The sequence below is a fragment of the Chelonia mydas genome, chromosome 24, assembly GCF_015237465.2.
Source record: "Chelonia mydas isolate rCheMyd1 chromosome 24, rCheMyd1.pri.v2, whole genome shotgun sequence".
NCBI lineage: Eukaryota > Metazoa > Chordata > Testudines > Cheloniidae > Chelonia > Chelonia mydas.
Genome location: NC_051264.2, coordinates 17,805,730 through 17,820,370, shown reverse-complemented (window position 1 = coordinate 17,820,370; position 14,641 = coordinate 17,805,730). Strand labels below are relative to the sequence as shown.

The following is a 14,641-nucleotide window of genomic DNA, read 5'->3' as shown; positions in this document are numbered from 1 at the left end:
ACTGGGTGCCAGGCTCCCTCCCCCATGTCGGGGCTGGGCTCATGTGCAGCGAACAGGCCAGAGACGTTCAAGGAGAAGCTGTTTAATGGGACGATCCATGGCATGAGTTTGTGGGGACTCAGACCAAGCTGCCACTGGGACCACCTGGCCTCCTGGCCTGACTGGGGCCCCCGTCTCCAACAGGGCAGGGCTTGGTGGCCTCCCGCCCTGGAGGGATGTAAGAGGGGCCAGGCCATAAGAGAATCAGGCACAGTGGTGGGGGAGGGGGTATGGATGGGGTGGATCTGTGTGTGTGTGTGTGCAGGGAGCAGTGGGGGGTGGGAAGGGAGGGTCGAGCTCTGGGCAGGCAGTGGGCTCTTCGCCGCTATCCAAGCTGCTGTTTGTTCTGCAGACCCACAGGCAAGTCTCTCCAGGACAGGGAAGCACATTGGTGGGGCCGGTGGGATACCTCATGGCTGGGTGCGGGAGGGGCTGTGTGCACATGTGTGTGTTGGGGGTGGGCAGAGGCTGTGTTTGTGGAGCTCTTCCTCCAAGTGCTTTGGGGGTGGATGGAGGAGTCTGGTTCAAGGACGGCGGCACTCACGTTGGTGGGGGTAGTGGGATGGATAAAGGCTGTGGGCGGGGGTGCTGTGAGTGTGTGTGTGTGGGTGTGTGTGTGTGTGTAGGGCTGTGTGTAGCCCTCTTTGCTGCTGTCCCCGCTCTGGGGACACCCACAGGTCTCTGGTCAGGAAGAAGCACATTGGTGTCTACGGTGGGATGGCTGCGGGGCTTCTTTGGCATCTGCCTTTGGGCTGCTCTCTTCGCCACTGCCGTCCATGCCAGGGGCACTCCCCTCACTCACTCCCTGCCTCCCTCGGCCCCACAGGCCCTGCTCCCTGTCCTGGATAAGTTCGGGGTCTCTCAAGCCAGGTTGGGGGCCACCGAGCTCTGGGCCAGCCCGTCCACGGAGGAGGCTGCCTGCTTCCTCTGGCTGTGGGACCTGGCGGAGTAGCCCGCGTCCTCCAGCAGGGCCCGGCGGAAGGCCCCGGCCAAGGTGGTGCGGCCCAGCGCCCGGCGGAAGTCCAGCCCCATGAAGAAGTAGAGGACGGGGTTGGCGCAGCTGTTGAGATAGGCCAGGGAGGAGGCCAGCGGCAGCCCCACGGCCATGGCCTGGCCCTTGACGCCTGCCAGCTTGAGGAGGAGGAAGAGGTGGTAGGGGGCCCAGCAGAGGAAGAAGGTCACCACGATGGCCGCCATGACCTTGAAGGGCTTCCTGGAGCGGACGGTGGCTGAGCGCCCCCTCAGCATGGCCCCCAGGGCCCCGTAGCAGGCCAGGATGATGGCGAAGGGGGCCAGGAAGCCGCAGAGCAGCCGGAGGAGATACAGCGTCAGCTTAGGCCCTTCTCCCAGCGTCAAGGAGCACTTGAGGCCACTGGCCTTCCCCTCCGGCACCAGGTTGCGGTAGAGGTAGAAGGGCAGGCTGGCCGCGGCGGCCGCCCCCCAGGCCCCAGCAGCTGCCGCCCACGCCAGGCGGGGCCCCCGGCGGTTCCTGGACCACACCGGGAAGGCCACGGCCGCCAGGCGGTCCAGGCTGATGGCCGCTAAGAGGAAGAGGCTGCAGAACATGTTGAGGTATTTGGTGAAGCTGGTGGCCCGGCACAGGAAGACGCCGAAGGGCCAGTGCCCACGGTAGAAGGCGTTCTTCGCCAGGGGCACCACCCGGGTGACCGAGAAGATGAAGTCGGCCACCGCCAGGTTGAGGAACCAGACGCAGTTGACGGAGCGGCCGGCCTGGCGGGCGGTGAGCCAGATCACCAGCCCGTTGCCCAGCGAGCCCCCCACACAGACCACGGTGTAGAAGATGACCTGGACTCGGTCCATGACGGCGCCCAGGTCAGCCTTGGCCTTGACAGGGGAAGGACCAGGGCTGGTCAGCCAGAGACTGGAGACGTTGGCCTCCATGCCAGGACCTGAGACAGAGAGAGACGCTGAGAGTGAGGGGAGGCCTGTTCCCGGAGCCTGACAGTCCCCCGCCCTGGGGCCGGACCAGCACCGGTGCCCCCGAGAGGAGAAAGGCCCCATGTCCTATTCCATGCCCCACTGAGTCAGCCAGTCTCCCACCCTAGGGCCGGATCGGGGCTAGTGCCCCCTAGAGGGGAAAGGTCCCGTGTCCCGTTCCCTGCCCCACTGAGCCAGCCAGTCCCTGCCCTGGGGGCGGCACCCCCTAGCCAGGGAAGGGTTCACAGCAACCCTCTGTGGAGGTGGGGCTGGGTTTATTTGCATGGCCAGGCGCAACCCGGGTCTTCCCCAGGTGCTGCGGGGCTGAGCCCTTTGTTCGTCTCTGGGCTCCCAGCTAAGGGCCCCGGGAGCGGTGGAGCTACGGGGGGGCACGATCGCTCCCTGGCAGCCTGGGGGGTAGGGAGGGGTACATCTGGCTCCTTGCCCAGTGTCCCGGACTGTGGGCGGACAGAGGCCAACTTCCGCACCTGGTTTTCATCGCTGCTCTCCCCCCCCCCCCCTGCCGTCGGGGGCAGTGGTGCCTCTCAACCAGGAAAAAGGGGGAAATAACCCTGTGCACGGCTTCTAGGACGCCTGGGTTCTCCCCCTGGCTCTGAGAGAGGAGTGGGGGCTGGGAGCCAGGACTCCTGGGTTCTATGCAGGGCAGACCCAGCCCTCCCACTTATCCAGAACACGGCCAGGGCCACGCCCCAAAAGCTACCAGAGCCCAACCACCGGCACAGAACAGCCAAGACAAATCTCAGCCCCCCCCTCCCCCACAGCCCCCTCCCAGCTCGCACATGGAGCATCCTCTGACCCCCCCAGAACGGCACAACAGAGCCTTAGACCCCCCAGAACAGCACAACAGAGCCACAGATCCCCCCCCCCCCCCGGTCTGTCTACACTGCGCGACAGAGGGACACACCCTCGCTTCGCTCTCGCCGGTGCTGAAAACGAGCGACGAGTTGGGGGCACCTTCCCCCCCGGCAGCCCCTGGCTCGCCTGCTGCCTGGCCTGGGCCGGTCTGACCCCGATGGGGCAGCCCAGGTCCGGCCGCATGGCAGACGCACACGCACGGAGCTAGGGTGTTATAATTCACATGCCATGTCACAACCGACACACAACGTGTGCACACACAGACCTGGAGTGTTATAACACACACACAGCCACAACGGACACACAGCGTGTGCACACGCAGACCTGGAGTGTTATAACGCACACACACAGCCACAACCGACACACAACGTGTGCACGCACAGACCTGGAGTGTTATAACGCACACACAGCCACAACCGACACACAACGTGTGCACGCACAGACCCAGTGTTATAACACACACAGCCACAACCGACACACAACGTGTGCACACACAGACCTGGAGTGTTATAACGCACACACAGCCACAACCGACACACAACGTGTGCACGCACAGACCTGGAGTGTTATAACGCACACACAGCCACAACCGACACACAACGTGTGCACGCACAGACCTGGAGTGTTATAACGCACACACAGCCACAACCGACACACAACGTGTGCACGCACAGACCCAGTGTTATAACACACACAGCCACAACCGACACACAACGTGTGCACACACAGACCTGGAGTGTTATAACGCACACACAGCCACAACCGACACACAACGTGTGCACGCACAGACCTGGAGTGTTATAACGCACACACAGCCACAACCGACACACAACGTGTGCACGCACGGACCCAGTGTTATAACACACACACAGCCACAACCGACACACGTGTGCACGCACAGACCTGGAGTGTTATAACGCACACACAGCCACAACCGACACACAACGTGTGCACGCACAGACCTGGAGTGTTATAATGCACACACAGCCACAACCGACACACAACGTGTGCACGCACAGACCCAGTGTTATAACACACACAGCCACAACCGACACACAACGTGTGCACGCACAGACCTGGAGTGTTATAACGCACACACAGCCACAACCGACACACAACGTGTGCACACACAGACCTGGAGTGTTATAACGCACACACAGCCACAACCGACACACAACGTGTGCACGCACAGACCTGGAGTGTTATAACGCACACACAGCCACAACCGACACACAACGTGTGCACGCACAGACCTGGAGTGTTATAACGCACACACAGCCACAACCGACACACAACGTGTGCACGCACAGACCCAGTGTTATAACACACACAGCCACAACCGACACACAACGTGTGCACACACAGACCTGGAGTGTTATAACGCACACACAGCCACAACCGACACACAACGTGTGCACGCACAGACCTGGAGTGTTATAACGCACACACAGCCACAACCGACACACAACGTGTGCACACACAGACCTGGAGTGTTATAACGCACACACAGCCACAACCGACACACAACGTGTGCACGCACAGACCTGGAGTGTTATAACGCACACACACAGCGACAACCGACACACAACGTGTGCACACAAACGCAGAGCGATGGTTTTAACGCGCACACCGTCACGGCAGACACACACCCAGAGCGATGGTTATAACGCACACACAGCTGACACACAACGTGTGCACCCCCCCGCACGCACAGAGATAGACTATTACCCCCCCGCCGGCCCCTGCCCGTGTTCCCGGGCCGGCCGCCACAGGGGCTGGGTGGGGCCCCCCACCCCGTTACCTGGGGAGGCAGCGCCCGCCGGCCCCGTCCGCTTGTGTCTGGCCCGGAGCTTATTTTCCGGGAACCCGGCGGCTGCCAGACCGCCCCCCACCCCCCCGGGCTGGGCCCCAGCCAGAGCGGACGCTGGGGCAGCCATGCGCTGAAAAGGAGAAGTGGGCTGGGGGGTGGGGTGGGGGGGCCACCACCTGTTGCGGCCAGCGTGGGGGCCGGGGCGGGGGGCTGTCGGGGCGGGAGCGGTGGGGTCGTGGCAGGGCCGGCAGGGGAGAACCCAGGTGTCCGGGAGGAGCCGGCAGAGACACGGGGCAGGGCTCACTGAGGAGCCAGGTGTGAGCAACTGGGGAGGGGGAGGATTCCCACAATGCACTGCTTCAGAGCAGCCAAGCCAGGTGTCAGGCAGCTCCCAGCATGCACGGCTGCACCATGGCCAATGGGGGGGGCAAGAGTTCCCAGCATGCTCTGCTCCCCCTTGCATGGCAAGGCCTTAGGGTGCTGGGCTGGTCTTGGCTGGGGTGTCGCCTTTGGTGGGCGTCTCGTCAGGGCCCAGCCATCCACGGGGGGGGCTCGCCCCCCGCTCTGCCCCAGGCCCCGCCCCACTCCACCCCTTCCCCCAACCCCACACCCCACCTCTTCTCACCCCTGGTCTGCCCCAGACCCTGCCCCCACTGCACCCCTTCCCCCCACCCCATCTCTTCCCACCCCCGCTGTGCTCCCAGTCCACCCCTTCCCCCAAGCCCCCACCCCTGCCCTATTCCACCCCCTCCCCCACCTCTTCCTGCCCCCGCTCCTCTCCCTCCCCTCCCAGGTGATCACGGTGGGTGGGAGGTGCTGGCCTGGGAGGGGCGGGGAGGGGCTGATCAGTGGGGCTGCCGGTGGGTGCTCTGCCACCCCTCGCCCACCTCTGCCCTGGGCTTTCGCTTCCTCCCCGACCGGTGGGATGGGAAGCCAGGTTGCTTCATCCTCTGGTGGAAAACTCCCCTGGCCCCAGAGTAGGGGCCTCGGCTTCCCCTTTCCAGATCTGGAACCGGAGGTATCGTCTTCCTCCCGCTGCGAGCCAGGCTGGAGCCCCGCCCGCCTGCCATGCCCGGGGAAAGAGACCCCTGGCTCCCTTTGCCAGCCCTGGGCGGGGAGTAGGGTCTAGGGGGTGAGAGCGAGGTGGGCTGGGAGCCAGGACTCCTGGGTTCTCTCCCCGGCTTTGGGAGGGGAGTGGGGTCTAGTGGGTTAGAGCAGCAGGGCTGGCAGCCAGGATACCTGGGTTCTCCCCCTGCTCTGTGAGGGAAGTGGGGTCTAGTGGGTTAGAGCAGTGGCAGGCTGGCAGCCAGGATACCTGGGTTCTCTCCCCGGCTCTGGGAGGAGAGTGGGGTCTAGTGGGTGAGAGTAGGGCGCTGGGAGCCAGGATGCCTGGGTTCTATCCTCAATTCTGTGAGGGGAGTGGGGTCTAGTGGTTAGAGCAGGGAGGCAGGGAACCAGGACTCCTGGGTTCAATTCCCAGCTGTCTCACTGATTCACCATGTGGCCGTGGACAAGTCTCACCCGTTCTTTTCTCTGTAACAAACACCCCAGGTGGCCACTGGGAGCGCCAGAGCCACAGCCCCACCCACTAAAAGACATGGCGCCGCCCATGGGAGGGGCTTACCAAGCCCTGCCCACTAAGTGGCATGACTCCGCCCAGGGGCGGGGCTTGCAGAGCTCTACCCCACTGGCTGTTCCCTCCAGGCGCGGCCCCCCCGGGGCTAAAGTCACACCCTCCGCCTTTGGTCTTTCAGAGAAGCCCAAGCCACTTTGGCAGCTTTTTTCACCGTTTCTTGGGAGAGGCTATTGCCGGGACGGCGGAAGGATACAAAGCTCAGGGGGAGGGCGGGGGAGTTCTGGCCCGTATCACAGAGCATGCCTCTCAGGATGCTTATTGGAGGGGCTATTTTTGCTGGCGTTCATCTGTCTGGGACAGGATACAAAGGAGACAAGGAGACGCCCTCTACTTGTGGGGCGGACTACTTCTTTTGAGTGGAAGAAGACAGACGGGGGGGCGTAATAAGGCCCAGCCCTTGTATTTAAAGGGCGCAGCTTTCCCATGTGTGTTTCAGGGACTATATTTTGTGGTGGAAGGCCACAAAACAGAGCGCGAGACGATGACAAAGGAAGTAGTCCCGGTACCTGCGTAAGATGGAGCTTTATTTTAAGATTTTTAAGGGGCTATTTTACCTTTTATTGTTTGGCGGAAGGACACACGCACAAGTTATGGAGGAACGTCACAGGGCTTCTGTACGGAAAGGGCCTGGTTTTCCGCTATTTTTTTTTGAGGGACTATTTTTTTTTGGCAGAAGGATACACAATCAGCATATACTGAAAGTAGATCCGGCTCCTGTATAAAAAGAGTCCAGTTTTGAGACCTATGTTTTGAGGGACTCCTTTGGTGGCGGAAGGATGCTCAGTTGGTGTCCCTTGAAAGTAGAGCCGGCTCCTGTATAAAGGGGGCTGGATTTCCAGAGTTCTTTTTTTTGGGACGGACTGCCTTAATCGGTGGAAGGATACACCAACCAATGGGGTGGTCGACGTCACAAAAGTAGATCTGAGCCGCCCGTATAAAGAGAGCCTGGCTTTAGGAATCACTCCGCCGCCGTCTGAAAATCAGGCCCCAAAATGGTGGCCAGGGGGTGGTATCCACGGCAACTGCCAGGGCCACAGCCTTGTAACAGCCCCGCCCACCCTGTGGGGGCGGCGGCCAGTGAGCACCACCGAGTTCCTGCAGCGTGGGAAAGGGGCGTGGCCCGTTATTGCTCCGGTGTGGCCAATGAGGGAAAGAGTTCCCAGCATGCACTGCTCTGGCGCGGCCCACGGCCTCCCAGCATGCACTGCTCCGGCGCGGCCCACGGCCTCCCAGCATGCACTGCTCCGGCACGGCCCAGGGCTCCCAGCATGCACTGCTCTGGTGCGGCCCAGGGCTCCCAGCATGCCCTGCTCCGGCGCGGCCCACGGCCTCCCAGCATGCACTGCTCCGGCACAACCCTGGGCTCCCAGCATGCACTGCTCCGGCACGGCCCACGGCCTCCCAGCATGCACTGCTCCGGCGCGGCCCAGGGCTCCCAGCATGCACTGCTCCCAGCACGTCTTGCTCGGAGCCCTCCCACAGCTGCCCCCCGCTCCCCCGCCCCCCGGGGCCCTGGCCCCCGCGCCCCGCCCCGTCACGGCTGCGGCACCCGCAGTTCGGAGGAGGTGGTGGAGCCCAGCGAGCGGTTGCGCTGGCGCCCGCGGCCGCAGCCCAGCGAGTCCTCGGCCAGGGCGGCCTCCAGCCAGCGGGCGCGGCTGCTGCCCCGCAGCCCCTCCTGGAAGCGGCGGCCCAGGAAGGCGTAGAGCAGGGGGTTGAGGAAGCAGCCCAGGCAGGTGAGGCTGAAGGCCAGGGAGGCGCCCACCCGGATGGCCGCCCGGTTGCGCGGCGAGCCGTGCAGGAAGTTGAAGACGTGGTAGGGCAGCCAGCAGAGGAAGAAGCTCAGCACCACAGCAGCCACCACCTTGGCCGTGCGGCCGGGCCGGCGGCCCCGGTGCCCGGCCCGCAGCACCACGACCGCGTGGCAGGCCGTGATGACCAGCAGCGGCGCCAGGAAGCCGGCCACGAACCGCACCGCGATCAGGGCCTGCTTCCGCGCCACCCCCGTCGCCCCCTCCCCGAAATTGTTGACGCATCTGCAGCGCTCGGCCTGGCAGCTCACCCGCCGGAAGACCAGGTAGGGGACCGAGAAAGCCCCGGCCAGCAGCCAGGCCCCGCCGGCCGCCCCCCAGGCCCAGCGCGGCGTGCGGAGCCGCTGGGCCCAGATGGGCCGGGCCACCAGCAGGCAGCGATCGGCCGAGATGAGCGTCAGCTGGAAGACGCTGGCGAACATGCTGAGGAAGAGGAGGGAGTTGACGGCTTTGCAGAGGAAGTTGCCGAAGGCCCACTGATTGTCCGCGGCGGTCTTGGCGGCGTAGAAGGGCAGCAGCAGGGAGTAGAGCAGGTCGGCCAGCGCCAGGCTCAGGAACCAGATCGAGTTGACCGTCCGGCGCATGCGGAAGGTGGTGACCCAGACCACCAGGCCGTTGCCCACCAGGCCCAGCAGGGTGGAGACCACGAAGATGGCCACCGAGAGCTGGTTGAGGACATTGGAGGTGTGTGTGGCGCTGATGTTGGCCACGGGTGGGGTGGCGTTGCCGGAAACCTGGGGGGAGGTGACTGCTTTAGCACGTGGCCTGGCCGGTGCCCCTCAGTCCCGACTAGGGTTGCCAGGCGTCCGGTTTTCGACTGTAATGCCTGGTCGAAAAGGGACCCTGGCGGCTCCGGTCAGCACCGCTGACTGGGCCGTTAAAAGTCCGGTTGGCGGCGTGGTGGGGCTAAGCCAGGCTCCAGGGCTGCCAGGGAGGCTCCGTGTGCGGCCCCTGCCCCTGAGTGCCGGCTCTGCAGCTCCCATTGGCCGAGAACCGCGGCCAATGGGAGCTGCGGGGGCGGTACCTGTGGGAGTGGGCAGTGCGCATCGCACAGAGCTGCCTGGCCGCCCCTGCGCCTATGAGCCGGACATGGCGGCCTCTTCCGGGAGCAGCGTGGAGCCTGGCTTAGCCCCACTGCGCCGCCGGCTGGGAACTGCCTGAAGTAAGCGCCCCCTGGCCAGAGCCTGCACCCTGAACTCCTGCCCCAAATCGGAACCCCCTCCCGCACTCTAACTCCCTCCTGGAACCCGCACCCCACCCCCAGCCCTGAGCCCCCTTCCGTACCCAAACTCCCACCCAGAGCTTGCACCCCTCCCCCCTCCCTGCACCCCATCCTCCTGCCCAGCCCTGAGCCTCCTCTTGGAGCCCACACCCAAACTCCCTCCTGGAACCTGCACCCCCCTCCTGCACCCCACCCCCAGCCCTGAGCCCCCTCCTGCACCCAAACTCCCTCCCAGGGCTGGCACCCTGCACTCCCTGCTGGAACCCGCACCTCCTCCCTCACCCAAAGTCCCTCCCTGGGCCCGCACCCTGCACTCCCTCCCTCTATCCCAGAGCCCCCTCCTGGACCCCAAACCCTTCATCCCCGCCCCCATCCGAGAGCCCACACCCCCAGGTGGAGCCCGCAGCACAATCCCCTGCCCCAGCCCAATGAAAGTGAGAGCGAGGGGGGGGGCGGAGCCTCGGGGAGGGCGTGGGGCAGGGGACAGGGCTAGTGCGTTCGGTTTTGTGCAATTAGAAATTTGGCGACCCTACTCCCAATACGCAGCCCCTGCTGTCTCCCCCCCACCTCTGCCAGTGCCCATCACTCCTGTCCCGCAGCCCCTCCTCTCCCAACCCCCTCCTCGCGGAGCTCTGTCAATGCCTGAGGAGGGGGGAGTGTTGACCTGGGAATGTGGCAGGGGGGTTCATTGGGGGTGGGAGACCTGAGAGCCTGTCACCTGAGCCAGGAGGGGGAGGGGGAGGTGACACCTCTGCCCAGGAATGAGAGCCTGCTGGGGGGGTGGGTTTAGTTTCAGTTTGGGGCTGGGTGGTGGAATGCAGGGAACCCCAGGGCTGGGGTCTAAGCTCCCTGCTCCCCCAGAAGGACTTGACTGAGGGGTCCTGGGGGTACCCACAAGCTCTGTTTTGGACTGTGTTCCTGTTGTCCAATAAACCTTCTGTTTTACTGGCTGGCTGAGAGTCTCAGTGAATCCCAGGAAGAGGGGTGCAGGGCCCGGATTCCCCCACACTCCGTGATAGCCCCTCACTCCCGACTCGCAGCCCCTACTATTCTGCCCCCCCAGACAGCTCCGGGACCTCTTGTCTCAGGGGATTTCTGTTCCCAGGAGCTAACCTCGTGTTCCCTCCCCGCCAGCCTGCTGCGCCACACACAGCCAGCCCCCCCCCGGGGGGGGTACCAACCCTGGGTTTGTGCTACAGGGCCCCGTCCTTTGGAGAGCCACTCAGCCCCTCCTGAGCTGTGGCTACGGGGGGGTCCCAGCTCTTCCTCCCCACCAGCTTCAGCAGCATCGATCCCGACTTGTACTAGAGGAAACTGAGGTGAAAGGACTCTCTGGAGGTCACACAGAGAGTCAGAGCTGGGGAGAGAACCCAGGAGTCCTGGCTCCCAGATCCCCCGGCTTTAACCACTAGACCCCACACCCCTCCCAGAGCTGGGGAGAGAACCCAGGAGTCCTGGCTCCCAGCCTCTAACCCACTAGACCCCACACCCCTCCCAGAGCCGGGAAGAGAACCCAGGAGTCCTGGCTCCCAGACCCCATGTCTTTAACCACTAGACTCCACACCCCTCCCAGAGCTGGGGAGAGAACCCAGGAGTCCTGGCTCCCATCCCCCGCTGCTCTAACCCACTCGACCCCACACTCCTCCCAGATCCAGGGATAGAACCCAGGAGTCCTGGCTCCTAGCACACCTCGCTCTAACCCACTAGACCCCACTTCCCTCCCAAAGCCGGGGAGAGAACCCAGGAGTCCTGGCTCTTCCACCGTACCCCGTTATATAGTACCCCTCTTGCTCCATTCACCCCCTGAGCCAACTGGGATAGTCTCTAGCTGCCCTGTGGGTATTCACCTGATTTTAGTCATTGCCAGATCCCCAGCCAGCAGGGGTCCCTGTGGCCGTCTAGCCTGACGTTAGCCCAGGCCAGAGACCGCCCCCGAAACCATCCCCAGAGCTGCTCTTTTAGGAAAACCCCCAGTATGAACTGAAAATCTGCCGGGGAAGGAGAATCCCCCTCGGCCCTGGTGCATGGTCCCAATGGTTAATTCCACCCCACCCCGGTAAAAACTGACCAGCCCTGATCAACTCTCTGCTCCCCGCGTAGGGACGGACAGATGGGGATCACGTTGCCCCGGAGCCTGCCCTGGGCTCAGCACACGAGGTGGAGCTCCTGGCATCACTCTCTCTGCGGCAGGGCTTCGAACCCTCAAATCGTCCTCGGGGCTCAGCTCTGACCCCTCCCCGACTGACTGTGTGCCCCAGAACCGGACCTAGAGTCACCCCCGGGTCAGCTCCAGAGGGAAAATCCCCTCCCTGCTCCTCGAGATCCCTGCTTAGACTGCCCAGGGCGGCATTAGCCCCAGTCCAGCCGACTCTCTGCCATCACCCCAGATCTGTTCCAGAGTCGCTACCCCCCAGGGGAGTGCCCCTGGCTGACATTTGCGGTTCCTCGCCGTGGGCGGGGACGTGCGGACGTGTTAAACCGCCCGGCGTTTGCCCGCGTGCTCTGGGTCCCTGCCCCGGCCCCCTCGGAATTTCCCGATTTCTGGGCCTTCTGCTGACGTTAGCTGGGAGGGTTTGATGTTCCCTTCCCGGACACCGATCCCAGCGGTAACTAGCGCAGGGCACGACCCGATCCCCGCAGGACCCCACTGGAGACCCCCCCACACTTGATGATGAGGCCCTTGTTACAGGTGCGCTCCAGTGCCCTCGCGCTTCACCTGACCCACAGGCTGGCTTGGTGGCCTGACTCCGCTGGGCGTGTCCAGTGCTGGGGTAGCAGCCTGCTGCGAGGGACCCAGGAGTCCTGGCTGCTGCCCTCTACCCACACCCCCACTCCAGTGTTAGAAAAGGTGGGGCCGGGACTCAGGACTCCTGGGTTCTATCCCCAGCACTGGGAGGGGAGTGGGGTCTAATGGTTACACGAGGAGGGCTGGGAGCCAGGACTCTTGGGTTCTCCCTCTGGTTCTGGGAGGGGAGTGGGAGTGGGACTCTGGGTTCCACTGGGGACCCTCTTTGGCTGGACAGTGGGGCAGGTCTCTGGGTTCTCTCTGTTTCGGCTGCTGGGAGGGATGGGGACATGGGCTCTCCCCATCTCTGGTGCCGGTAAATGGCTGTCCCTGCTACATGGCTGGCTCCCTGCAATCTCTGTCAAATCAAGGCTTGGACTTACCTGCCCCCAGCTCCTGGTGGGGACGGGGGATGCCATGGGCCAGGGAGCTGTGGGTGGAGATAGACCAGGGCTTGTTCCTCTCAGCGCTGTCTGCAATCCTGGCGCTGGGGCTCTGCAGGCTGTGCAGAAGGTAGGAAGTCGGGTAAAGCCGGGGCACTGGCAGGAAGTGATTAGATGCGCCCCTTCTGGGGGGGAGCGTGGTCCCCTCCCCAGGAGAGCAGCACGAGGCAGGGCTGGGAGCAGGAGATCTCAGGTGCGGAGGATGGGGGGAGGGCTCAGCATGGGCAGTCCCAGCCTGGTGTCTCCTGAAGGGGACTGGACGGGGGGCGGGGGGGGCAGGGGTCATGGGGGCCTGGGGGGCTGGATATCCTGGCTCTCCTACGTCCTCCGCAGGTGTAGAGGTCTCTGACGGATGAGGAACCAGGATGCTGGGCGGAAAGGACAGCAACATGCCCCTCTAGGGGCTGGGGCGCAGGGTGGATAACAGCTGCACTAGTGCTGCCAGCAAATGGAGCCACTCCTTTAGCTCCCCATAGGGGATAATGGCTATACTGGTGCAACTGGTTCTGGGGCAGGGATCGTCTCCTGCAATGCATCTGTGCAGCCCCTGGCGCAGTGGGGCCCCGATCCTGAGCAGGGGCCTGACTGCAACACAAGTGCCTCCTGACGGCGATGGCTGGGCCTGGCAGCGCCTTGTGGCCTTGGCCTGGATTTTCCTTGATAAAGCTTCTTAATTGATGCTGCGTCGTTGTGTCTCTCCTGGGGCCGCATAGCACCAGGGGCTTGTGGCTGAGATGCCTGGGACTCCGGACTCCTGGGTTCTGTTCCCTGCTCTGCCGCAGACGCCCTGTGAGAAACCGCCCACATTACTTCCAGCCCCCCGCTTCGGTTTCCCCATCTGTGCAAGCAGCTCACGATGTATATTTCACAGTAAGAGAGATCTGGTCTGAGCTCAGGACCCTGTTGTGCCAGGCGCTGCACAGACAGTCCCTGTCCAGAGAGCGCCCAGTCTAAATAGGCAAAGGCTGGAAGGGGAAACTGAGGCAGTAAGAGGGGAGGAGACTTGGCCAAGGTCACACAATAGATTCGTGGTAGAGCTGGGGAGAGAACCCAGGAGTCCTGGCTCCCAGCCCTATGTCCTTACTCACTAGATCACGTTGCTTGTCTAGCTAGATTTCCCATCAGCCCTTTCTTATCCACAATGCTGGGGCTGAGCGCTCCTCTGGTGCCAACACAGGAATCCCACCTGCTGCTGCCATGTACACCAGCCATGGCAACAATGATTCTCCTGGCTTTTGAGCAGCAGGGCATTAACCCCTCGGGTGCTGCAGGGAGGCCAAGTCGCAGCAGCCTCAGCAGCAGATTGTTCTTGTTCAGCAAGATAATTATCTGGCCATGTTCTCAAACGTCTCGAGCTGGGGTTTTCATTTCAACACTGTGTTTCCTGTTTTTCAGCAGTCCCCCTCTGCTGGAGGGCATCCAGGAGCTCACGCCCCCACCCCGAGATTGAGAGCTGGGGGCCCGTCAGGGGCAAACACTTATGGAGAACAGAATCAGGGCCAGACCCCAGCTGGGGTCAATCGGCCGTAGCTCCATTGGAGTCAATGGGGCCAGATCCTAGCTGGGGTCATAGAACCATAGAATATTAGGCTTGGAGGGGACCTCAGGAGGTCATCTAGTCCCACACCCTGCTCAAAGCAGGACCAACCCCAACTAAATCATCCCAGCCAGGGCTTTGTCAAGCCAGGCCTTAAACACCTCAAAGGATGGAGATTCCACCACCTCCCTAGGGAACCCATTCCAGTGCTTCACCACCCTCCTAGTGAAATAGTGTTTCCTAATCTCCAACCTTGACCTCCCCCACTGCAACTTTGGACCATTGCTCCTTGTTCTGTCATCTGCCAACACTGAGAACAGCTGAGCTCCATCCTCTTTGGAACCCCCCTCAGGTAGTTTAAGGCTGCTATCAAATCCCCCCTCACTCTTCTCTTCTGCAGACGAAATAAGCCCAGGTCCCTCAGCCTCCCCTCGTAAGTCATGTGCTCCAGCCCCCTAATCATTTTCGTTGCCCTCTGCTGGACTCTCTCCAATTTGTCCACATCCCTTCTGTAGTGGGGGGCCCAAAACTGGACCCAGTACTCCAG

At 63.0% G+C, this 14,641-nt stretch overlaps 2 protein-coding genes across 2 annotated transcripts; both read right to left on the bottom strand.

The window, feature by feature from the left end:
- Positions 1-50: 50 nt before the first annotated feature.
- LOC119564120 (chemokine-like receptor 1) lies at positions 51-4,729 on the bottom strand. The gene is made up of 2 exons (XM_037882927.2): positions 4,655-4,729; positions 51-1,949 (listed from the first exon to the last, which is right to left on the bottom strand). The coding sequence occupies exon 2, from the start codon at positions 1,939-1,941 to the stop codon at positions 901-903; it is 1,041 nt and encodes a 346-aa protein (XP_037738855.1). The 5' UTR covers positions 1,942-1,949; positions 4,655-4,729; the 3' UTR covers positions 51-900.
- Positions 4,730-6,802: 2,073 nt separating this feature from the next.
- LOC114022266 (chemokine-like receptor 1) lies at positions 6,803-12,628 on the bottom strand. Its single transcript, XM_043535508.1, has 2 exons — positions 12,498-12,628; positions 6,803-8,841 (listed from the first exon to the last, which is right to left on the bottom strand). The coding sequence occupies exons 1-2, from the start codon at positions 12,531-12,533 to the stop codon at positions 7,834-7,836; spliced, it is 1,044 nt and encodes a 347-aa protein (XP_043391443.1). The 5' UTR covers positions 12,534-12,628; the 3' UTR covers positions 6,803-7,833.
- Between the last annotated feature and the right edge of the window lie 2,013 nt (positions 12,629-14,641).

Excerpts from the sequence above, each read along its gene's own strand:
- LOC119564120 (XM_037882927.2), bottom strand. The coding sequence starts at position 1,941 with ATGGAGGCCAACGTCTCCAGTCTCTGGCTGACCAGCCCTGGTCCTTCC.
- LOC114022266 (XM_043535508.1), bottom strand. The coding sequence starts at position 12,533 with ATGGCATCCCCCGTCCCCACCAGGAGCTGGGGGCAG. Across the intron at positions 8,842-12,497 it reads CCACCAGGAGCTGGGGGCAG|GTTTCCGGCAACGCCACCCC; the intron begins GTAAGTCCAAGC and ends ACCTCCCCCCAG.